Source organism: Saimiri boliviensis, chromosome 7 (assembly GCF_048565385.1).
Source record: "Saimiri boliviensis isolate mSaiBol1 chromosome 7, mSaiBol1.pri, whole genome shotgun sequence".
Lineage (NCBI taxonomy): Eukaryota > Metazoa > Chordata > Mammalia > Primates > Cebidae > Saimiri > Saimiri boliviensis.
Window position 1 is genome coordinate 52,483,708 of NC_133455.1, and position 25,521 is coordinate 52,509,228.

At 37.2% G+C, this 25,521-nt stretch overlaps 1 protein-coding gene across 5 annotated transcripts in view; it reads left to right on the forward strand.

Annotated features, from left to right (window-relative positions):
• The window catches only part of PPP1R12A (protein phosphatase 1 regulatory subunit 12A), a 155,877-nt gene continuing 130,356 nt past the window's right edge, over positions 1-25,521 (forward strand). For 2 of the 5 annotated variants that reach the window (XM_003927829.3, XM_074402512.1), the window contains exon 1: positions 3-426. In XM_003927829.3, coding sequence (XP_003927878.1) covers positions 190-426 — 237 coding nt within the window. In that variant the 5' untranslated portion in view covers positions 3-189. Of the gene's footprint in view, positions 427-25,521 lie in introns of all 5 variants that reach the window. The other 3 variants (XM_074402511.1, XM_003927830.4, XM_074402513.1) reach the window with 3 other exon arrangements.

Here is a 25,521-nt window from a genome sequence, read left to right on the forward strand (position 1 = left end):
CGCTTGGCCGGGCGAGCCGCCCCAGTGCTCTGTGGGATACTGGAAGTCTCGAGCGTCTCCTCCTGGTTCCCAGCCCTCCTCTGGCCCGCACTCATAGAAACATTCACACACCCCCTGCCTCCCCTCTCTTCCCTCTCCGCCTCCCCCTTCCCCCCCTCAAGATAAGAAGACCCGGCGGCAGGAGAGGGGATGAAGATGGCGGACGCGAAGCAGAAGCGGAACGAGCAGCTGAAGCGCTGGATCGGCTCCGAGACGGACCTCGAGCCTCCGGTGGTGAAGCGCCAGAAGACCAAGGTGAAGTTCGACGATGGCGCCGTCTTCCTGGCTGCTTGTTCCAGCGGCGACACGGACGAGGTCCTCAAGCTGCTGCACCGCGGCGCCGACATCAATTACGCCAATGTGGACGGACTCACTGCCCTGCACCAGGTCTGTGCGCCCCGCCGCCGGCTCTCCTGACCCTGAGGGTCCTCGTCGGCCTCCCGCCGGGGCCTGCCCTCGGCTCTCCGCCTCTGGAGGCTGGGGGCGGCGGGAGACTCCCTGCTGCGGGTGAGGGGGCGGTTTCCCGAGAGGGCGGGAGGGAGAGAACTGGAGGAGCGGAGAGCGCTGGGCTTGAGGCCCCCTTTAGAACAGTTGCTGTTGGAGTTGGGAACCGGGTGATTTCCGGGGCATAGGGGAAAAGGAACTGTGGTCGTCTTGGGGCCACAGGGCCATTTGTGGATGAGTGTCTGGGATTTCGGGTTGAGACAGGGAGGGGTGTAGTGGGATTGTGCCTGGGCCCCGGTGTCAGTGATATACTTGGGCGGGGGGGGAGGCGGGTGCGGGCGGATGCTGAAGGAAGAAAACTAACAAGGGGCACTAGGGACGCTTACGCAGATGAACATCTTTGACTTGTAGGTGGTCATTGGATTTGTTGCACTTTTTAGGACTCGATTACAAATGAGGATGATAATAACAGTAATCTAGAGCCCTAAGCCGAGTGCCCTGAGCGAACGATTTCCTGTTTTCTCATTTATTACTCCTGGTCATTGGGGAGGGGAAAACAGGGTGTAATTAGCTGATCTGCACCGGCTGAAAGGAAGGTGATGGAAGTGGGTAGACTAAGGAAGCCCCCTGAAGAGCTTGCCCACCTCCGGACAGGAACGTGTTGAGTCTGATACTCGAAGTTTGCCGCAGTGTCAGAGATCCTTGAGCCCCAGTCCTGGGGTGTGTGCACTGCAGTTAAAAAGAGAAGAATAAATATGGGACACTTTTTTCAAAGCCAGTTACCAAGCTCTGATTTTTCTTTTAGGGGTGGGGGAAGAAAGCTGGTCACAAACTTTTCTCAAAATGGATGCTTTGTGCATGTTAAAGTTTTATAGTAGTCTGATTGGGATCTCTCGATGTTAGCCAAATAAGGAGAAACTATTGGCAATCCAGAGATAATGTTGCCTTGCCTTTAACAGGCCAAAAGCAACACAACCACGTAGAGTTCTGCATAAAAGCAATTTTTAAGTGATGGTAATAGATGACAAGACATAGGCTTTTTCTATTTTCTTAGCGGGCAACTTGGAATTACTGTAATAGAAAACATCTTTACAGCAATAGCTTCCCCTTACAATGAAACGACTTGTAAGCTATCTCAAAGTTGCCTTGGTTGTATGTGGAAGATCATAGCCTTATTTTGAGTAATGTAGTAGTTAAAAACTTGTTTGGGAGGTTGAAACTCAAGGCTTTATACTTCATGAACATTAATTTGATGCTTTTTAAAAAGAGGTGTGTAGTGGCATTTTTTCCTTGTACTGCTTCCTGTTTAAGTGAATGATGACCATTTTAAATTTTATGTAATCGAATTCTCGTATCAGACTTGGAGTATAGCCTTTATTTACAAAGTTGACTGGATACATTGAAATGATTGACAGATTGCAGGACAAATATGGAATTCAAAATATGGCCCCAGTAAAAATATAGCATGGTCTTTAGCACTTTCTCTATTTCATTAATTTAGATTCGTTAATGCATAGCAAACTTTATTTAGCTGAAGTTTATTTAAGGCATATCATAACTCTTAAGATTTTAAAACCATGGTGTTGAGAGTGAAAAACTTTTAGCATTAAAAATGATAATGTAATTATATAAGATGAATCTTCAAATTTCTTTCAAGTGAACTTGTTTTACACATTTTACACATTTTAGTGTGAAAATCTGAAAGACATTTATTACTGTAGGAGGTCAGGATAATTGGATAATGGTTCGCATCAATATGTTTCATTCAAATTGTCAAATGGAAATTTAAAGTTACTATTGTGGAGGAACCCAATTTTATTGGCTTGGAAAAAGGAAAATTTCTGATACTTACATTACTGTAATACTGGTTTAGGGAGGAAGAGAAAATATATTTTACTGCCTTCTTGAGATCTTTTTTTCTCCTCTCAATATTCACGTGTTGCAAGAATTGTCACTTACCAGTGTCTTCCTGATAAACTGAATTCAGTGGTTAGTTTGGTGTTGTGTAGATACATCTTTATTGGGTATTTTGTTTTAGTTGACAAACAAGTTTCTAAATTTACGCCATTTGAGTAATATCTTTTTGTCACTATTTGTGTGGGTTTGAACCCATAGCCTCTGCCTGCCTCCACTTTTCCATAAAATTTTTCCTTATCTGCTTATTCCTGAAATCTGTTAAGTCAAAAATCTTTAAAATATCAAGCATTAACATTTTTGTTATGTTTTCTTCACTCTCACTTCTTATTTATCAACTCTTGTACTTTTTTCCCATTGTTACTGTGAAAACGGAGTTCACTTTGGGCAAATTTAGGACAACAAGTAGTGAAAGACAAATAAAATGAAGAACCACACACAAGAGAAAATTTTAAGCTTTTAAGAAATCTCTTGAACTTAGCTTGCTTTCCACATTTAATGATAAAAACTAAAATCACCGATTTAATAGTCCTTGAATCGTTTCTTTAAAATTTAACCTCTCAAAAGATCATAGAATACCTAAAATGTTTTACCAGGTTGGTTATTGTTTTTTGAATATTCATTTGCTTTTTGGGTTTTTTCAAGTGTTCTAAATTTCATTGCCAAGAGAAAAGTTTTACGAACTGCACAACCCACAAATACACTTTTAAAAATTTAATGGTTTGCTTTCATTTTAAATATAAACAGCTTATATTTAAAGGTTTATTTGTTTGTTGAATGTGCTCTCTCATTAGAAGTTATAAAAGATACCCAGTTTTTAGCTGTTCTTTTTGTATAGAAACATGTCCTCTATATAGGAGAAGAAGCTGTGTTTCTTGTCAAATTTCCTATCTTGGCCTTTCTCCCCCACCCACTCCACTGAGACTTGACCCCCCAAGGCTACAAAACAGTGCAAAGTTAAGCATAGATATAAATTTCTGGTTTTTTCTAGAACCGAGTTCTAGAGTAGAATTTCATTTTTACCAACAGGGCAATAAACAGCTTCTGACTTTAAAGCTACCTGGTAGAGTTTTACAGTATGTGATTATATCTCTATTTTGGCATACTTTGTAAAGATTTAGAGAGATTAATACGGTTATGTGTAGAATGCCTTATTGCTGATTCTTACTGATACTGGTTTGCATAAAATACAGGGCCGAGATTTTTCTCCAGCAGTTTTGAGTTTAGCCTGTTGATTGTAACCTTAAAATCTTTTCTTCTTCCTCTGCGCCAGGGGCTTCCAAGTCAGTTTACAATTCCCTCTATTCTGCAAATCTTCAAGCCTCATTTCCATTTTTTAGGTTATGTATTGATTTAAAATGCAATGCTATTAAATATATTGTAATTATATATATATACATGTATATATATATATATGTATATATAAATGTGTTTTAAGTAGTAATATGGTAAATACAGGTTCACCCCCCCTTTGCCGTAGAATGGTGACTACTGTGTTCACGTTAACCTTTGTAATTTCTTCATAGAACTTCTTATTGTTCAAAAACAAATTTTCACAGTTGGAATTCAGTATTATAATTTTACTTTTATCCCTTAACATTAGAGATAATTCTTTTTATCTTTGGGCTTTACCAGCATCCTTTTTAACTAATTATTTTGAAAGTATTATTAATTTGGTTATAAGACAGTTTTATATAATTGTCAGAAATTTCTCTAAACTCAGCCTAAAATGGAACATCTTTCCTTATCAAGCCCTCTTCTCATTGATGTCGCTGTTTCTGTTAATGATGTATACCTTTAGATTAAGTTAAACAGTTATTGTTTACTCATTCCCCTTGTCTATGTATAATCCAGTCAGTCTTCTAGCTCAGTCTTTTCTTTACAATTACCTTTCCATCAGTTCTTTTCCTTGCCACTCTGTCAACCTAGTTCATACCTTTATTAATTTTTTTCCTAGAGTGTAGTAATAGCTTAATGGTTTTCCCTGCCTCTATTCTCTCCCTGATTCAATCTAGCATGCGTATCGTTGTGAGATTAATCTTTGGTATATAAGTTAAACAGTTATTGTTTACTCATTCCCCTTGTCTATGTATAATCCAGTCAGTCTTCTAGCTCAGTCTTTTCTTTACAATTACCTTTCCATCAGTTCTTTTCCTTGCCACTCTGTCAACCTAGTTCATACCTTTATTAATTTTTTTCCTAGAGTGTAGTAATAGCTTAATTGTTTTTCCTGCCTCTATTCTCTCCCTAATTCAATCTAGCATGTATATTGTTGTCAGATTAATCTTTGGACAATATACCACTCTGGTGGTATCACTCACTCCGCTCTCTAAATTTGGATATAATACATTTTACCATTTAGCTTATGCTTGATATATCTTCATTGTGTTGTGTCCTTTATAAATTGGTTAACTTGCTTAAATTTCAACTAGATCTTTACATTTTTTATTTCCATGCCTTTAGCCATGCTATTTATCCCCTCTCACTCGTTTGCCAATTAAAATCCTAGTCATTGTTCAAGATTCACATTCTCTTCTCTGGGGTGTTCTCTATACCCTTATATTCTGCCTCTCCTGCAATAAAAAAGTGTTTGTGTTTGTCTTCCCTCATAGCCTCTGAGGACCTAATCTTCCACGTTTTTGTATTTCCAGAGCCTAGCACATAATAAGTAGGTGTTCACTAAAGGTTTATTGAATTGTATCTTTTTACCTCAAACTATCAATAGGAAGTCTTAGTTATTTATATGTCGTGAGATACATTTTTGGAACCTCTGCATCAGATACTTAGCATATTGTTCTTGCACATAATGGAATTTGTTTGATTATTAAACAAATTAAAAACTTTGTTGTGGGTCTTCAATTTATTTATTTTTAATATCTTGAGATTTTTAAACATTCTTTTTTTTTTTTGAGATGGAGTCTCATTCTGTCATACAGGCTGGAGTGCAGTGGCACAATCTCGGCTCACTGCAACCTCTGACTTTCAGGTTCTAGTGATTCTCCTTCCTCAGCCTCCCGAGTAGCTGAGATTACAGGTACATGCCACCATGCCTGGCTAATTTTTTTTGTTTGTTTGTTTTATATTTTTGGTAGAGACAGGGTTTCTCCACGTTGACCAGGATGGTTTTGAACACCTGACCTTAAGCGATCCGGCCACCTTGGCCTCTCAAAATGCTAGGATTACAGGCATGAGCTACTGTACCTGGCCTAAAAGACTCATAATATCAACCTCCTGTCTATTAAATTCTAAAGCAGCCTAGATCATGGTTAAGTGGTAGAAAAATACTATATACAGTTGCATTATTAATCAACTACTTACTTTGTAAGAGTCTGTTGGACTCTAGGTCCTGTAGAGTGGGGGTTCCCAAACGCTGGACAGTGGATAGATGGGTCCGTGGCCTGTAAGGAACCAGGACGCACAGCAGGAAGTGAGCGATGGACTGGTGAACTAACATTACTGCCTGAAATCCGCCTCTTGTCAGATCAGCAGTGGCATTAGATTCTGATAGGAGCGCGGACCTTATTGTGAACTGCGCTTGTGAGGCATCTAGGTTGTGTGCTCTTTATGAGCATCTAATGCCTGATGATGATTTGAGGTGGAACGGTTTCATTCAGAACCACCCCCTAACCCCCCATCTATGGAAAAATTGTCATCCACGAAACTGGTCCCTGATGCCAAGGTTGGGTACCACTGTTAGAGGAATGCAAAGTAGGATTAGTTCCATGCTCTATGCTATTACAATTTTAAAATAGCTTTTCTTTTACTTTCCATTGCAGACAGACTTACAGATAGGTTTAGTATGAAATAATTTTGCTCTTAAAATACAAATTTGATCTACTTCTAAGGGAGCCCTTTTAAGCATCTTTGTAAAATACACGATCCTCTCATCAGTAAAAGGAATACTTTTGTGTAGTCTTCTTAAGATGTGAAATGTAAAAGAGACTGGAAGTAATTTGTTTTGAGTTGTTAGCAAATAATTAATTATTATGAAAAATCTGAATTAAGAGTTAGTATGTAACTATTTACACTTTTTTTGATGGAGAATGTTAAGATCTTAGAACCTATTGAATCACTTATAAAGAGCATTAAAGTTTGTTTCTAAAAGAATGTGCAGTGTAAAATATTTTCTCTATATAATTTTCTCTTTAGAAAAGCTGTAATACTTTATGCTCATGTCTTTCAAAAGTTTTTATTGAAATCATCCTAATTCCATTTTTTAAAACCAACCTAAACTAACAAGCAAAACCCTCCCAACCCCAAACTGGCACCTCACTTCCTACAAATAAGTGGGCAACCCTAGCCATATATGGGGTGTGCTGGTAGGGCACCAGTGCCAACATTGCTGCTGTTATAATGCTTTTTCTTAGTTGCTGCCTCTGTGCTTCCTGGCAACACTTTTGTGGTCTGACTTTAAGGTGTCATAACCAAGACCATCTTTCATGGGCCTCAGTTACAGTATGATTGCAAGATGTGACTGAGCATTTTCTAGTAAAGCCAGGTAGAAACACTGGGTGGAATAAAGGAAATGTGTTTCATCATCCATTTGTTATTACCACATTTAAAAATTATAGTTCACATAAGAAAAGTACTTTTAAAATCTTACTAGATGATTTTTAAAAGAAAATTATTTTAAAAACCTTTTAATAGGGGGAGACATAAAACTCTGTTTTGTTATTGCCATAACATGTTACTTCTTGACATTATATGAAGTTGCTATTTTTATTGCCTCTGTGCCTGAAAAATTGCCATATTTTACTTCACCTTTCTTTTGCAAGTGTGCGGGGCTCCACAGTAACGTTGAAAAGACGATGAGATATTGACATTTTGGTATACCTCTTTGAAGGATTGAAGACCTTCAGTAATTTTGAGTTTATTCTCAGTTGGAGTCACATATGTAGTAGCCATGACTTAATTAATGTTTTATGGAGGAGCAGTGCTTTTCCAAACAATAGTTTAATTTTCACAACATGCTTTTTCATTTGCTCAAGATTTACCAAAAAAATAAATGGCAGAGCTGGGATTTTTATGTAGATCTGTTTGATTCCAAAACTCAAACTTTACACTATGCTAGGTATCTTCTTTGAAGTCTGAAGAAGAAACTATTCTTACATCTTTTCATCATTATGGTGGTGTTTAGTAGTTGCAGATTTCCCTGTAAATTAACTGAAAATCAAGTGAAACAGACACACATATAATTTTTTTCTTCATCCACCTTTGTTTTAGTTAGCCCACACTTTTAAGACCTTTCTATGGTAATTGAACTGCAGTAGTACTGTCTCTAAATTAATCTCAGAATTCAAAATTGTCCTAAATTTTAGGAACTACCAGGATTATTTTTGATTGACTATGATGTGCAGAATATATCAGCAGCGATAGAAATGCTTTTTTTGAGACGTAGAATTTAATTTTTAAATACCTTTATTTTTCTTTACCCTAATAGCAATTTATATTGTTTCAGGTGTTGAGTGTGTGTATGTGTGTGTTTGTGTGTGTGTGTTTTGAGACAAGGTCTCACTCTGTCACCAGGGCTGGAGTTAAGTGGCATATGAACATGGCTCACTGCAGCTTTCTTGGATTCAAACGATCTTCCCAATCGGGGAACTACAGGCATGTGCCACTTCAGCCTCCTGATCGGGCAACTACAGGCATGTGCCACCACTTCCAGCTAAATTTTTACTTCTGTGGAGACAGGGTCTCAGACTCTTAGATCTAAGTGATCCTCCCACCTCAGCCTCCCAAAGTACTGGGATTACAGGCGTGAACCACTGTGCTTGGCCTGTTTTAGTTTTTTTAATCATTTACAGTAAATTTTTTATACATGTATACATGTACATATTTGACTCTTTTTTGAGACAAATTGTAGGAAACTTCATACCAGGGATATTGGGGGAAAAAAAGAAGTCCCTTAAGTACCCTTATGATAGGGACTTTGATTCTTTTTTCTTTAAATCTCCTTTTGTATCTGCATTTTGTTTTAGTAGGTACGCAATAAATATTTAATGATTTAAAACAATTGAACACAGTGTAAACTAATATTTTGAAGAGCAGAATTCATAGAATATAAAATGATAATTTGGGTAAACATAAGAGCACTGACAAACTTTAAAAATAGCCTAATAAAAAAGCTCATACCAACTACTTATTTTTATAATACTTACAGTGTAAAGGTAACTGTTATTACAGTAAAAAAAATTATCAGTTGGCTGGGTAAGGTGTCTCACGCCTGTAATCCTAGCACTTTGGGAGGCCAAGGCAAGCGAATCATCTGAGCTTAAGAGTTCGAGACCAGCCTGACCAACATGGCAAAACCTCGTCTCTACTAAAAATACAAAAAATAACTAACCAGGCATGGTGGCACATGCCTGTAATCTCAGCTACTTTGGAGGCTGAGGCACAAGAATTGCCTGAACCTGAGAGGCAGGCGTTGCAGTGAACTGAGATTGTGCTACTTCACTCCTGCCTGGGTGACAGAGCTGGAATCTGTCTTAAAGAAAAGAATTATCAGGAAGTTAGATTTTTGAAATGGGATATATTACTGATTATCAATAGAAGCTCAGTTTATGTAACTGAGAAATATATAATATATAATGAATTTCTTTAAACAAATCCTTGAGTGTTTATTTAGAAAAGTAATCTCTAGGCTGGATGCAGTGGTTCACATCTGTAATCCCAGCACTTGGAGAAGCCAAGGTGAGAGACTCAATCCCAGAAGTCTGGGACTAGCCTGGGCAATATAGCGAAACCCTGTCTTTACCAAAAAAGAAAAGAAAGAAAAAGAAAAGAAAGCTCTAGTGTAGTAACATTAGAAATAATGCATATTTTCTGATTATTTTATTCACACTGTTTTTTCCAAATAACATTTTTATTATGGCTCCCTTTGTGTCAGTATTTTCTGACCTTATTATGTTTTGGTTGTTTATCTTTGCATTGTTATGCTGGCTAACCATAAAAAGACACACTTGAGTTCCATGTTACTGCCCTAAGTGTGCTTCCTGCTCAACTCAAATACTCTTTCATGGGTGGAGACATTCTACATTGTCATGTGTTATATAGGCATTTCTTAAATGACATTCAGTAGAAACCATGGAAAGAAGTGAAAGCATTCTTCAGCTGTCTCCTTTATAGTAGTCTATTTAAATGTTGTGTTTATTGAGTAAGATATTCTGCTAAGAGCCTCACTTTATAAAAAGCTTTACTTTAACCTTATGATTTAACTCACATTTGAGCTGAAATTACTTTTTTTCTTAGTTGAATACCTCTAACAATAAAAGCATAAGATTGTACAAAGTTCATGTCATTTTTTTGAATACTGCATAGTGCAAAGGAGAATACACTTTGTGAGATATCAGTTGGTACCCTCTTAAAGTTTAATAACCATATGGGAAAGTGTATTTTTATGGACTGTTATACACATACGTGTACACACATACATGTACACGTAGACACTCAGTAATAAACATCCTAAATTATACATATTTTATTAGCCTTCAAAGTTGTTTTAGATGGTTGTAAACTTATTTGAATATTTATACTCTTGCATGGAACATTTCTAGAGCTTTGCTATTGGAGTTTCAGCTCCAGACATTTTTTAAAAATATCCTCTGTGTTGAGATTTTTGTTTTCTTTCAGGAGAGTTTTTAAATTTTGAAAATGGTATTCAGAAATGTGTCTGGTAAATAAAAGTAGATCATGTAGTAATCATAGTGAAAAAATATCTGTGATTATATGATATTTTCATTGTTTTTTTTGTTTTGTTTTGTTTTGTTTCCTGAGACGGAGTTTCGCTCTTGTTACCCAGGCTAAGAGTGCAATGGCGTGATCTCGGCTCACTGCAACCTCTGCCTCCTGGATTCAGGCAGTTCTCCTGCCTCAGCCTCCTGAGTAGCTGGGATTACAGGCACACGCCACCATGCTCAGCTAATTTTTTGTATTTTTAGTATACAGGGTTTCACCATGTTGACCAGTATAGTCTCGATCTGTTGACCTCCCGCCTCAGCCTCCCAAAGTGCTGGGATTACAGGCTTGAGCCACTGCACCCGGCCTATATGGTATTTTCTAAAAAGCTTATTCTTAACTGGAATATGATCGTAAATAGGTCACCTTGGATTTAAGTTAACTCTTTTTACATAGTCTGTGTATGAGTAAGCTTCTGAATTTCTAAACCTAAAGTACTGTATTTCTGTTCTAGATTTTGACAAAACAAGTCAATGTTATAGCTTGTAAACACAGTCTTTTTTGTGCATGTTTGTGTTTTCTGCAAAAGATTTTGGTGCTGCCTGGCACAGCGACTCATGCCCATAATCCCAGCACTTTAGCAGGCCAAGGTGGGAGGATCACTGAGCCCAGGAGTTCAAAAGTGGCCTAGGCAACAAAGTGAGACCTTGTCTCTACAGAAAATAAAAAAAATTAGCTGAGCATGGTGACATGTATCCATGGTTCCAGCTACTCAGGAGGCTAAGGCAGGAGGATTGCTTGAGTCTAGGAGGTTGAGGCTGCAGTGAGCCGTGATCATGCCAGTGCATCCTAGCCTGGATGACAGAGTGAGACCATGTCTCCAGTTAAAAAAAATAATAAGATTTTGATGCTGCTGTCTCTAGATCATGACACTATTTCATTAAGAGCTATTGTTTTTCTCCAAGGTAGTTTCTGCAGTTTTTCTTAAAAGGTTTGAGCAGATGACATATTCAGCAATTTCTGTATTCCTTCCAAGTACGTGGAATCTGCTTAAGAACTTTGTAGCATATTCAAGATTTTTTCTTTTGAAATGCCTGTCGCTATTTAACTCTTTGAACCATCATTTTTTACAGATTAAATGCCTTTATATTTCTGATCTTCTCAGTGTTTTCAATTATTTTATGATATACATGAAAATTTAATAAGTAATTACTGTGTCTTCAGTGCCTTGCTTTTATATGGGTCGTCCCCATCTTTTTTTATTTTTTATTTTTATTTTTTGAGACAGAGTGTCACTCTGTCTCCCAGGCTGGAGTGCAATGGCACAGTCTTGGCAACCTCTGCCTCCCGGGTTCAAGCTATTCTCCTGCCTCGGCTTCCCGAGTAGCTGGGGTTACAGGCATCTACCACCATGCTTGGCTAATTTCTTGTATTCCCACCTCAGCCTCCCAAAGTGCTGGGATTATAGGCGTGAACCACTGTGCCTGGCCTCTCCTTTTTATTTTTAAATGTGGCTTACTTTTGTTTGTTTAATGTTGTATATAAATTTTATCCCAAATAAAAATAGTTGTAAAAGTTTAAGAATAATTAGTTAATTAAAACACTAATGACAAATGTAAAAGACATTGAATGCGAAACAAATTTCTAGGACTGGAGTTTGCTCCATTTAAAAGTTTAACACCCATTTATACATCTCTATACAAGTATGTAATTTTTTATAAATGGGATCATACCTAATTTTCTGGTTTATACTGTTTTTATTCTGGTTTTAACTGGTTTTGAAACATTGTATATTTTAAGATACATTTCTATGTTAATATTCATATGCATTTTCCCTTTTAATGAGTGCATGGTATTCCATTGGGTGTGGGGGGTTGTGTGTGTGTGTATGCCTGCGCGCACGCATGTGCACGTGCATATACATCTCAGAATTTATTTTCTTAGTCTTTTCCTGATGAACATTTAGTGTATTTTCCACTTTCTTATGATATGGTGAATATTATACCATGTACATCTTTACTTATCACATTGTATTCCTTAGGATTGTTTCCTGGAAATCTCACCTACAATTTTATGTTTTGCTCAAAATAGCATGCCATTTTCATGATCTCTTATACAAAAGACTTTTTTTTAAATTTTACTTTAAGTTCTGTGATATATGTGCAGAATGTGCAGGTTTGTTACATTGATATACATGTGCTATGGTGGTTTGCTGCACCTATCAACCCGTCATCTAGGTTTAAGCCCTGTATTCATTAGGTATTTGTTCTAATGTTATTCCTCCCCTTGCCTCTCAACCCCCTCATAGGCCCTGGTGTATGATGTTCCCCTCCCTGTGTCCATGTGTTCTCATTGTTCACCTCCCACTTATGAGTGAGAACATGAGGTGTTTGGTTTTCTGTTCCTGTGTTGGTTTGCTGAGAATGATGGCTTCCAGCTTCATCCATGTCCCTGCAAAGGACATGAACTTATTCTTTTTTATGGCTGCATAGTATTCCATGTGCTACATTTTCTTTATCCAGTCTATCATTGATGGGCATTTGGGTTCTAAGTCTGCAAAAGACATTTTTAGTAAAGTTTCTAGTATATTGAAAATGGAAAACTAACCTTGAAAGTACTCATGCTGACACACATCTGTTACATTCATGTGATAATGTTATCCCCTATCTGTCACCCATAGGAAAATTTTTCTTTTATGTATTATCGTTGTTTTTTTGTTGTTTTAAGATGGAGTCTTGCTCTGTTCACCAGGCTGGGAGTGCAGTGATGTGAACACAGCTCATTGCAGCCTAGACTGCCTGGCCTCAAATGATTCTCCCACTTCAGCTTTTTGAGTGGCTGAGACTACAGGCATGTGCTACCATACCCGGTTGACTTTTAAAATCAGTATTATTATTTGTAGAAACAAGGTTTTGCTGTGTTGTCCAGGCTGATCTCGAATTCCTGGGCTCAAGCAATCCTCCTGCCTTGGCATTCCAAAGTGCTGGGATTACAGGCATGAGCTACCATGCCCAGCTGAGGAAAATTATTTTATTGCTTTATTACTCTGTGTGTGTTTGTACACAAAATTTGTCATATTTCACTCAGAGAAGCAATTGAGGAAGACAAGGCAAACAGTGTTTGAAGTTATTAAAATATTAAACAATATCTGTATTCTTCATTTATATGATGCCGGTATTTCATTTAAATTAGTGAATAACTCAGATATTGCCATTTATCATATGTCCAGCACAGTACTAATCTCTAAAAACAACGGTCCCTGCCTACCTGTAGAATATGATCTAGTTGAGGTGGCAGCGAGGTGGCAGTGTGAGCAAATTATGACAATGTAAATAAGTCGTAGAGTAGAGATACAAGGTGAGATTAGAGGTTTTATTAAGTGGTCTTAACACAGAATGTCATGGAAGACATCCCTGAGAAAGCTCTGTAGGTTATAGGCAACTTATCAGCAGATGTCTTGAGCCTTTTACAGCCCTATTCACTCCTGGTTTGTCTTCTGAATGCCCCTGTTCTTTTTTGTGTCCTTTTTTATCAGTTTCTTTCTTGAAGATGAATGTTGCCAAGGTTCTCATGTCTGTTTGTCTTTTTGTGTTATTTCTGTAGTTTCAACTTTGTTTTTATATGATCTGTTCTCCTTTTTATGTGATCCGTATCTTATTTTTGATATCTGTCTTCCATTTACTAAGCTAGAATCTCAGGGTCATTTTCTGTTTTCTCCTTCACTTACATACAGTCCATCTCCCCTACCATGCACACACCTTAAAAAAAATCTTTTATATATTCATTTTACATATATTAAAGGTCTCCTCTGTGCCAGACACTATTAAGTGCTGTGGAGATATATTTTTTGAGCAAAACATATACCAACAGTACCCTCATAGAGTCGACAGTAAAGTGAAGTTACCTAGCCATTTGGGAAATGCAAATCAAAACCACAGTGAGATACTAGTTCACACCTACTAGGATGGCTATAATAAAAAAAAGAGAGATAACAAGCAGTGAATAGGATGTTGTATTAGTCCCATTTTCTGTTGCTTATAATGGAATGCCAGAAATTGGATTATTTAAAAGAAAATAAGTTTATTTCTTTACAGTTATAGAAGCTAAGAAGTCCAAGGTTGTAGGGTCAACTCTGGTGAGAGCCTTTTTGCCTGTTGGGGACTCTATAGAGTGTTCCAAGGCAGCACAGGGTGTCACATGGTGAGGGAGCTGAGTGTGCTAACGTGCTCAGGATCTCTCTTCCTATTCTTAGAAATCCACAAGTTCCACTCCCACGATAACCCATTAATTCATAAACCCTTGAATCCATGAATGGATTCATCTATTAGGAGAGTGGAACCCTCCTGAGTCACTGATCTCCTGAAGTCCCCAACTCTCAACAGTGCCATATTAGGGATCAAGTTTCAGCATGAGTTTTGGAAGGGATATTTAAATCACGGCAGATATGAGGAAACTGGAACCCTCATGCACTGCTGGTGGTAATAGTAAGATGGTATAGCCACTTTCAAAACAGTCTGTCATTTTCTCAAAAGGTTAAACTGAGTTACCATATGACCCAGCACTTCTCCCAGGTATACACCCAAGAAAATTGAAAATGTGTCTACACAGAAATCCATGCAGTAATGTTCATAGCAGCATTATTCATAATGGCCAAAGATGATAACACACGTCTTATCAGCTCATGAGTAAAGTGATATGTTTTGTCCCTGGAATCAGTGGAATATTATGCAGCAGCAAAAAGGAGGTGCTGATAATTGCTACAAGGATGAATCTTAAACATTATGCTAAGTGAAAGAAGCCAATCACAAAAGACTGCATGGTATATGATTCCATTTTTATGAAATGTCCAGAATAGGCAGATGTATGTTTGAAGCAAGAAGGCAAATAAATGGTGGCCAGAAACTAGAGGTGTTGAGGGGAGTTGGTGAGTAACTGTTAATAGGTGCAACTTTTTAGGGTGACAAAAATGTTCTAAAATTGTGCTGACAGTTGCACAACTCTGTGAATCCATTTATTTGTATTTAAATTGGTTATTTTATGGTATGTGAATGATATCTCAAACATTTTTAAAAGTAAACTATATATTTATCAGTGTTTACTACTACAGATTCAGGCAGTGACAGAGGCATAGTAATTATCTTCTATCAGTCCCCCAGCCTCAGCCTAGGTTTCATATTAGTCACTATAGTTATGATGGTGAACAGGACAGCCAGAGATTGCCACTGCTGTAACACAGCTTGTATAGATAAATATACAGGCAATTATAAATTTACATCAATTATGTGTAATGATATGTAATGGTAATAATACAGTATAGAAGCTTATGAAGGCAGATTCCACCTGGATTTTGGGAGAGGGGAGGACTTTATGTATAATGTTGTATGTTTGAGCTGCTAAGTGATGAGTAAATGTTAGCCAGGGTCGTTAGGGAGGGAAGATTATGGGAAACTATTTCAGAGAGAGAGAAAATAGCATATCTAAAGACTTGGAAGTAAACAGAAGTGTTGAAGGTTGGTTGGTTGGTTGGTTGGTTGGTTGGTTGGTTGGTTGGTTGGTTGGTTTGTTTTTTGAGATGAGGTCTCACTCTGTCCGGATTGCAGTGGTGCAATCTTGACTCACTGCCACCTCTGCCGCCTGGGTTCAAGCCATCCTCCCACCTCAGCCTCCTGAGTAGCTGGGATTACAGGCGCACACCACCACTCCCAGCTAATTTTTGTATTTTTAGTAGAGACAGTGTTTCGCCATGTTGGCCAGGCTGGTCTTGAACTCCTGATCTCAAGTGATCTGCCTGACTTGGCCTCCCAAAGTGCTGGGATTACAGACGTGAGCCACTGCATCCAGCCAGTTGAAGGATTTTAATCAGGTTAAATGAGACAATCAATTTTTATTTTTTAAGAAAAATCACTTTTGGCTGCAGTGTAAACAAGGCACTGAAAAGAGAGGACAAAGCTGGAGATAGACAGTTTAGGAAGATGAGTAGTCTGAGAGAGATGACTATGTGATAAACTAGCTCATAGTAGCAGTAGGGTTGAAAAATATTAGATGGACTTAAAATATATTTAAGAAATGGAATTGGTAGGAATTGGAGGTGGATTGGCTTGTGGGATTGGATTTAAAGATGTGTGTGCACCTGTTTTCTGGTTTGAACAACTAGGTGATGAAGTTGCTTTTCACAGCATGCAGTAAATATTGTGTGCTTACTGTATAGGTCAGCAGCAGAGTATTGATATTGTGGAATGATACTGGGGGAGACAGTTAAGTAAACAAGAAAATCAAGTGTAAAATGTACGCTAAAGGCTATCTATACAGGGTGTCGTGCACGCACGGAGAAGGGCTGGCTGAACTTTAAGTAATACATGGAGATCATGCTTGGAGTGTGGTTTTTCCTTTGGTTTTAGTCTGTTCTCTTAAGTCTCTCTGATTCCCTGGAAATGTGAAGACCAAGTAGAAAACAATTTATGAACATGCAGAAAAACCACAGGATACAAATTTTTGAGTAGGTTTTTTTTTGTTTTTTTTTTAAGGTTTCAGTGAACTCCCAAAAAAAGTTTCCAAAAAAATTTTTTTTCTGTACTTTTTAGTTCAGAAGAATTAGTAAAGAACTTATAAGTAAAGCCAAATTTACTTTTATGATATTATATATGTGGCAGAGGTCTATGGGGAGGAGTGGATCACAGAACTGTTGGAGAGGAATAAAGGAATGGCAGTAGTAACAGTCTACAAGTCTTGTATTAACTGAAATAGTATGCTATAAAAATAGAGTCACAGGTGAAAATAGATGAGAGTACATTTTCTCAGAGCATGTTGGATTTTTCTGATAAGTGTACAGTGAAATAATTCGACAATTTCTAACTTCTCTCAGTTTCTAAATTTACTAAGTGTTATTTTTCAGGGAAAATAAAGGTAAAATATTAGCTATAACTAAGCGTATACCTTTATATACTTTTTTAATGCCTAATATATTTAATATTTTTTCTTTTGCTTAAAATATTACAGGACTTGATTTGAGCATTTGATTGAGAGGTTTTTACATATTTTAATATTATTAAAAGTTACAGTTCATGAGGAAAGTAAAAGTTGTACAGAAAGGTTGTTTGGATCATTTTGACTTTGAGTAAGCATCAGTATATAATGCAGCATCTTTTTCCCTTTTCAACCCATCTTTGACATTTACAGACAGTCTTTATATGTGGGAATATTAAATAAGTTTTTCTTGTTTCAAAAGCACTCAAATGTAAAAATGTTGATTGCAAGACAGTATGTATGGTATGAGTGGTGGTTATTTGCATAGGGAAAATATCTGGTAAATTACCTCAACTGTTAACATTGGTTGTCTCTGGGAGGAAAATACAGATTTTGAATTATGTCATTTTTGAATCTTTTGCAACAAGCAGGAAAAAAAAAATCTCAATTGGAGAAAAATACCTAAATGGCTATTCCCAGTAATGTTTTGTGGTTTAAATATAGAAACACTGATATAATTAATGAATTTTAGTTTACCAGTCTTTGGCCACTCAAGGAAGCTGGTGTTGATGGTTCAGTAGTTCTGTATTATACTTATACTTGTCTTTTCTCTGACCTTTTATTTCATGAGGAGTGACTGCTTGACTATGTGATGAACACCTTGGGAGAGTTTTTGTAAGCAAATAATGTAATTCTGTATATGGTTAGATGTATTTTGTAACTTTTTGCAAGTGAACTACAGAAAGTTCAGAGAAAAGCTAAGTATAATTACCAAAAAGGCAAGTCATTTTTGAAGGACAAAGGGGTTTTAAAAGAGAAAATGTGGTTTTCAGAATTTTAAACAATTCCAATAGGAGATAATGTAGAAGAAAAAATTAGAAAAGCAATTTTTAGACAATATGTTCTTTTGCCCTGTTCTTTATGAATTCACAAAGCATTTGTTGATGAATATCCATTCTAACAATGAATTGAAAAAACAGCCCCAAATCTCAAAATAGAATGAGGAATGCTGAAGCCCATAGTTACATGAATTTTATGAAAATAATTTTGAAGGTAGTGAAAAGAAAACTTTTAAAATTTATAAACCTGAGCAAGAACAGGAAAATGGAAGGCAACAGACAGAATGACATTTAATTTACATACACATTTTTTGTTTATATATGTACGTTTGTTTAAAGTGGTCTTCTAGACTGGCCAAATTCTAATGTCCACTATTAAATAGATAGTTCTGGAAGAGACTGTGTTGAGAACTAGATGCCAGTTTGAGTTTTTTGAAAACAAGTTATATTGAGCTGTCTTTACTTCCTTTCTTGTCAAGGTTTATAAATGTAACTGAGGAAATGTTGCGAACAGTACAGCTTCATTTTTTAAGTAAAGCACATGGAAAGGCTCTTGTTACATCTTACGGTTAACATGACAAAAATTTGGCATAAATATTATCAGGATTAGGCTTAATAGCAGCTGGGTGAACTACTGTATAGTTGTCAGCCTGCTGATTGATCATCACTCAATGTCAACCCAAAGGGAAGATTATCATAGTGGTTAATCTTGACCCTATACTATTAAGCAGATACAGCTGTAGAAGCTGAGAGAGAACTACAAAAAGCATAAAATAGTGGATTTTAAATAATAAGATGAAAAGATAATGGGTATTAATGTAAACTTCCACATTAAAAATTTAATGAGTATAGGTTTGTAGAGATTATCTTTGACAGACATATGAGAAGTCACTGGAAGTTTAACAGCAAGCCTTGTGTCTGACAACAATATAATAATTTAAAAATATACCAATTCATTGTAAAGCGAAAATAGTGTTTAGCCTAGATTTAGAAAACAAAATTTATTTTTCTGTGTTGTAAGATCACATTTGTAGGATGTGTCTAGGGTTTTAGATTTGTTTGCTGTTCAGCAGATCTTACCAATGACCTGCCGTGGGAATGGCTTCATATAACAAAGTTAGTTCTGCAGAGGTAAAACCAAAGCTATATTCCAAATTTTTTTTTCTAGAATTGTTACCAAATTTATACATAAACACACATACATTCTCATATGTAAGCAAGCACACATACTACATAGTATGGTTCTTGGAGTCTTACAATACCCCAAGACTCCCAGAACTCCATCAACTCAATTATTTTCTTATGAGCCCCTTGAAAAACAGAAAGGAATTAGTTTTCAAAGCCACATACTTACCCGTGGTGTTAGACCAACCTTTAAGGACTTTATGCACGTATTAGTTAGGAGTCTTGGTTATAAGTAAGAAAAGCCCTTGGAACTGGCCTAAATAATTTATAAGATTATAGTATCTCATAGAACCTGGGCTACTGGAATAAATTAAAATCAGGTACTATATACAATTCAAGTTCTTAAGTTTCTTGTTATTGTTTCTAATAAACCCATATTATTCTTTTTTATAGCAAACTAGATTTTTTGTTTTCCCAGTTCAGAAGGCAGAAAATAAGGTCACTTCCAGAGTTTACATTCTGGTCTAGATGTCTAGAGAGATTTATCTCCTTCTGAATTCTAAATCCAAATTTCCAGGAAAGGGACCAGGTGATCCATCACCGGTTATTGTGTATCATATAAGATTGTCAGTATTGGCTGATGGGTGATGGGGCTGAACCTGTCTAAAAAAAAAAAAAAAAAAAAAAAAACTACTCTAACTCTCTAACTGTAATCATAATTTTTTTTTTTTTTTTTTTTTTTTTTTTGAGATGGAGTTTTGCTCTTGTTTGCACAGGCTGGAGTACAGTGGCATGTTCTTGGCTCACTGCAACCTCTGCCTCCCAGGTTCAAGCGATTCTCCTGCCTCAGCCTCCCGAGTAGCTGGATCTACAGGTGCCCACCACAATGCAGTGCTAATTTTTGTATTTTTAGTAGAGATGGAGTTTCACCATGTTGGCCAGGCTGGTCTTGAACTCCTGGCCTCAAGTGATCCACTTGCCTCGGCCTCCCAAAGTGCTAGGATTACAGGCATGAGCCACTGTACCCGGCATGTATTTTGAGGAGATGATGGGACATAAAGCTGGAAATAAGTGAGTTCAGACAGATGCCAGTATTGATTGTGTAAGTGTTTAGTCTATACAAATAAAAAGGTTCAAACAAATGTTAAAGAAATTTTAAGCCAGCAGTTATCAGACTTTCTGGCTTTAGGACCCTCTTTATAATCTTAAAAATTAAGGACACACTGTACAAATAAGTAAAATAGGGAAATATCAATATAGGTATATTATATCAATGTTAATATTCTAATTATAGTTTTGCAAAGATTTATTAGACAAAGGGATAACTGTATTATTTCTTACAACTACATGTGAATCCACATTGCAATAAAATAATATTTTAAATTTTTTGTCTGTTATTTTAATGTTAAAAAATTGAGGAACCCATAATATTTTTAATTTTTTGTTTGTTATTATTTTAATGTTAAAAAAAAATTGAGGAACCCAAAGAGGATTTTGTTTAGTTGGCTATCTGTTTTTAACAAATTAGGAAAGAAAGTTGAAAAAAACTTTTAAATACTTACTTTAAAATAATAACCCGTTACATTCCAACAAAAATATTATGAAAAATAGGTGTATTTTGCAAAACAAAAAGAGTGGCATTGTTTTACATTTTTGGAAATTTTTTTAATGTCTTAATTAAGACAGCTTGATTCTCATATCCACTTCTGCATCTGGCCTATTGTGATGTCACATACATAGCTCCTGGAAGACTCCACCATATGCTTGTAAGAGAACGAGAGTATTAATCTTGTAGAATTCCTGTAAGGGGCTAAGAGAATCACTGAACTAAATAATTGAGGGGATGTACTGTGTTCATGGCTTGGAAGACTTATAAGTATTGTGAAGATGTTAGTTCTTCCCAAACTAATCACAGATTCAACACAAGTCCAAACAAAATCCCAGATATGTGTGCATTGAGTTTTTGTGTATGCTTGTGTAAAAAATGGCAAATCAATAAAAAAATTAAAAAGACCAGTCACAGTGAAGTCAGTCTTTAGGAATAAGAAAGTGAGAACACTGACTGACTTGGATGGACATTAAGACTTATCATGAAGCCATGATAATTAAGACAATGTGGTGTTAGTGCAAGATTAGACAACAAACTAATTGATTAGAATCGAGTCTGGAAAAAGCTTCAGACAGATATGGACACTTGGTTTATGATAAAGGTGATATTTCAGAAAAGTGGAGAAAAGAGTCTTGTTAGCCTACCTACAAGGGGAAAAAGTTCATCTCGATCTCCCACCATACCTTATACCATGCACACAAATTCCAGATGGATTATAGATCTAAATGTGAAATACAAAAATAATAGATATTCTACAAGGTAACTATGAGAATATCTTTATAACCTTGGGGTAGGAGAAAATTTTGAAACAGGACACAAAAACATTATTACCCATAAAGGAAAAGATGTGTGTGTATGTGTACGTGCATGTGCACACATGTATTTTAAACAACAAATAAGAAAAATACACAGATGCATCACAAAAGAAAATGTTCAAATGGTAATAAACATACAAAAAGTTATTCAGTCTCATTCACCAGGAAAATGGAAATTAAGAACACATTAGATATCAGTACATATCCACTGGAATGGCTAAAATTACAAGAGACTGATAATATCAAATGCTGGGAAGGGATATGGAAAAACTGGAATTCTCATACATTGATGGTATAAGAAGTATGTGAGATTTCAAATATATTTAAACTTTGTTTATCTCTTGCTTGGTTGAACATACACAATAGCAATGAAACATGTACTCTGGGGACTAATAGACATTTTAAAGCTAAAATTTCACAGGAGATTGCTGAAGGTTTTCGTTAAACTGATTATAAAAATGTTTCGGCCAGGCGCGGTGGCTCAAGCCTGTAATCCCAGCACTTTGGGAGGCCGAGGCGGGTGGATCACGAGGTCAAGAGATCGAGACCATCCTGGTCAACATGGTGAAACCCCATCTCTACTAAAAATACAAAAAATTAGCCTGGCATGGTGGCGCGTGCCTGTAATCCCAGCTACTCAGGAGGCTGAGGCAGGAGAATTGCCTGAACCCAGGAGGCGGAGGTTGCAGTGAGCCGAGATCGCGCCATTGCACTCCAGCCTGGGTAACAAGAGTGAAACTCCGTCTCAAAAAAAAAAAAAAATGTTTATCGTTGATAGGGATTCTCTTATACTAATTAGGTGATTATACTATCAGAGATTCAGTAATTTTTTTTCTTTTCTCTTTTTTTTTTTAAAGATAGGATCTTCCTCTGTCACCCAGGCTAGAGTGCAGTGACACAGTCATGGCTCACTGCAGCCTCGACCTCCTGAGCTCAAGCAATCCTCCCACCTCAGCTTCCTGAGTAGCTGGGACTACAGGTCCATGCCATCATACCCAGCTAATTATTTTTTATTTGTTTGTAGTGGGGGAGGGGGTCTTGCTATGTTGCCCAGGCTGGTTTTGAACTCCTGGGCTTAAGTGACCCTCCCACTTCGGCCTTCCAAAGTACAGGAATTAACAGCATGAGCCACCATGCCCGGCAGTGTTTCATTAATTTAAAAAATGTTTGCCTGCCTTGTATGTGCCAGTCATAATACTGGGAGCTAGGGAATACAGAGATTAGCAAAACAAGACCCTCTTCTCATTAAATAATATAAATGCAAGTTGTAATAAGTATTTTGAAGGAAAAGTATAAAGTGTTATACAAGAACAGAAGGTTTTGAGAGTTTGGAAAAGAGTTGATGGTAGAGGGTGGAGAGGTAGGTTCTTGGTAGAAGATGGAGAAATAGGTTTCGGTCAGAGCAAAGGATGTATAAAAGTCCTTTGGAGAAAGCAGGCTCAGCAGAGGAACTAGAAGGCCAGTGTGACTGAAGCACAGTGGGTGAGAAAAATGGTGCAGCAAACCATTGGTGAATGGTGCAGCAACCTAGAGATAGGTTGAGGTCAGATCAGGCAATATCCAGGGGATCTTGCTAAGCCTATTTTCGACTAGATCCCCAGAAATGCATTAAAGTGTTTTCATTGCTTTAGTGCTAATCAGATTTGCATTTTTAAGAGACAACTGCTAGCTGTAGAACAGATTGGGTGGGGGGAGAGTGGGAGGTGGAGAGGAGAGTTCTGCTTGGAGGCCAGTTCCAGAGGCTAATACAGTAGTAGAGGAAAGGTATCTTTTTCTCAGATGGCTTTTCAGTCAAAAGCTGATGCTTTACAAGATGTTAAAAGGCATGCTGCCTGGGCATGGTGGCTCACGCCTGTTATCCCAGCACTTTTGTAGGCTGAGACGAGTGGATCACGAGGTCAAGTGATCGAGAGCACCCTGGCCCACATGGTGAAACCCCATGTCTACTAAAAATACAAAAAATTAGCTGGGCATGGTGGTGTGTGCCTGTAGTCCCAGCTACTCGGGATGCTGAGGCAGGAGGATTGCTTGAACCTGGGAGACAGAGGTTGCAGTGAGCCAAGATTGCGCCACTGCACTCTAGCCTGGTGACAGAGCAAGACTCCGTCTCAAAAAACAAAAAAGCAAAACAAAAAAGGCATGGTAAGTAAAAAAAAAAAAAAAAAAAAAAATGCTGTGATATGTTTGGGAGATGTTCCATTAAACGAGGTTAAACAGATTTTGTTAGAATTTTTATAGTCTTTTTTTTAAAAAAGCTTTTATTTCAGGTTTCAGGGTACATGTGCAGGTTTGTTATATAAACTGCGTGTCATGGGGGTTTGGTATGCAGATTATTTTGTCACCCAGGTAAAAAGCTAGTACTCAATAGATATTTTTTTTCTGATCTCCCTCCTCCCACCTTCCACCCTCAAGTAGACCCCAGTGTCTGTTCTCTCATTGTGTCCATGTGTTTTTGTTGTTTAGCTCCCACTCCTAAGCAAGAATATGCAGTATTTGGTTTGCTGTTCCTGTGTTAGTTTGTTTAGGATAAAATGCACTGAAGAGGAGAGAGACTGAGGAAGGAGCTGAAGCCAAGTGATAGAAATGGAATCAGGGTGTTGAGCCTGGAGGGTTTTTGGTTTTAGGAAATGGAAAAAAGGTGTGTGAAAAAAGAGTGAGAGAATGGATTGTAGCAAGCCTTGAAGTGTAGACTTAATTCATAAATTGTGAATTTGTAACAGGAGATTGAATGATCTAACGGCTACTGCAGGAGGATTAATTTGATAAGTAGAGGTAAACAGGTTAGGACACAGCTGCTAGCAAGCCATTTTAGTAGTTCACCTTAGAGATAAAAATATCCCTTCCAGTCTCTGATTTTATTTGATGCTGTAAGTTTTCTGTTTACTGAAAAAGTTATGGGATTTTTTGGGACAGTATTTTATATTAATCTTCACAATTCTGTGCTTAAGTCTCAAAGTGATTTGTGTTAGAAACTAAGAAATTAAGACTTTTTTCTTTCTACTTTCCCTTTTCAAATCAGTAATATTAACTTTTTTAGCCACTAAAATTCTATATTTTAATAGCTGCGTGTACTTAACACTAAACTAATAAATTTAAGTGTTTTGAATTTAGTATTCATCTTTGCGTTATGACTAGCCTTCGAAATTGGATGTGTTTATGTGTGTTTGTATAAACGTATACATACATGTTTTAATAATGCGTTAACTTTAAGGAGTGAAATCATAGTAGACTAAACTAGATATAAAACATTTTAATTTTATATAGCTCTTAGAAGATTAGAAAAGTTTTTTGTTTTAAAAATAAAGTCACAGAAATTATACTTTGAAGTATATTTTTTAAGGATTTTAAAAATTTATTTATGAGACAAAGTCTTGCTCTGTTGCCCAGGCAGGAATGCAGTGGCATGATCTCAGCTCAGTGCAATCTTCACCTCTCAGGTTCAAGCAATTCTTGTGCCTCAGTCTCCTGAGTAGCTGGGATTACAGGCACCTGGCACCAGGTCCAGCCAATTTTTGTATTTTTAGTGGAGACTGGATTTTGCCATGTTGGCCAGGCTGGTTTCGAACTCCCGACCTCCGTTGATCCTCCCACCTCATCTTCCCAAAGTGCTGCGATTACAGACATGAGCCACTGTGCCCAGCCTTAAAGTTCATTTTAATTAGAAGTTGTAGTCATTCCATCCATTATGTTTGAATTCTGTCTTTTAGATTCAGATCAGCTCTTTTCTTACCTAGTAAAGAGCTTTCTTCTTTATTCCCATCCAAATGGTAACTGTTGTTATTTGTTGTCATTGCTTTCTTCTTTATCCCCATCCAAATGATAAATGTTATTTGTTGTCAGTTTACAAAATGATTCCTCCCCTTTTTAATTGTAAAAACAGTGTGACAGGCCAGACGAATGCCTGTAATTTCAGCAATTTGGAAGGCAGAGGTGGGCAAATCACCTGAGGTCAGGAGTTCAAGACTAGCCTAGCCAACATGGTGAAACCCCATCTCTACAAAAATACAAAAATTAGCCAGGCATAATGGTACATGCCTGTAATCCCAGCTACTTGGGAGGCTGAGGTGGAAGAATCACTTGACCTCGGGAGGCGGAGGTT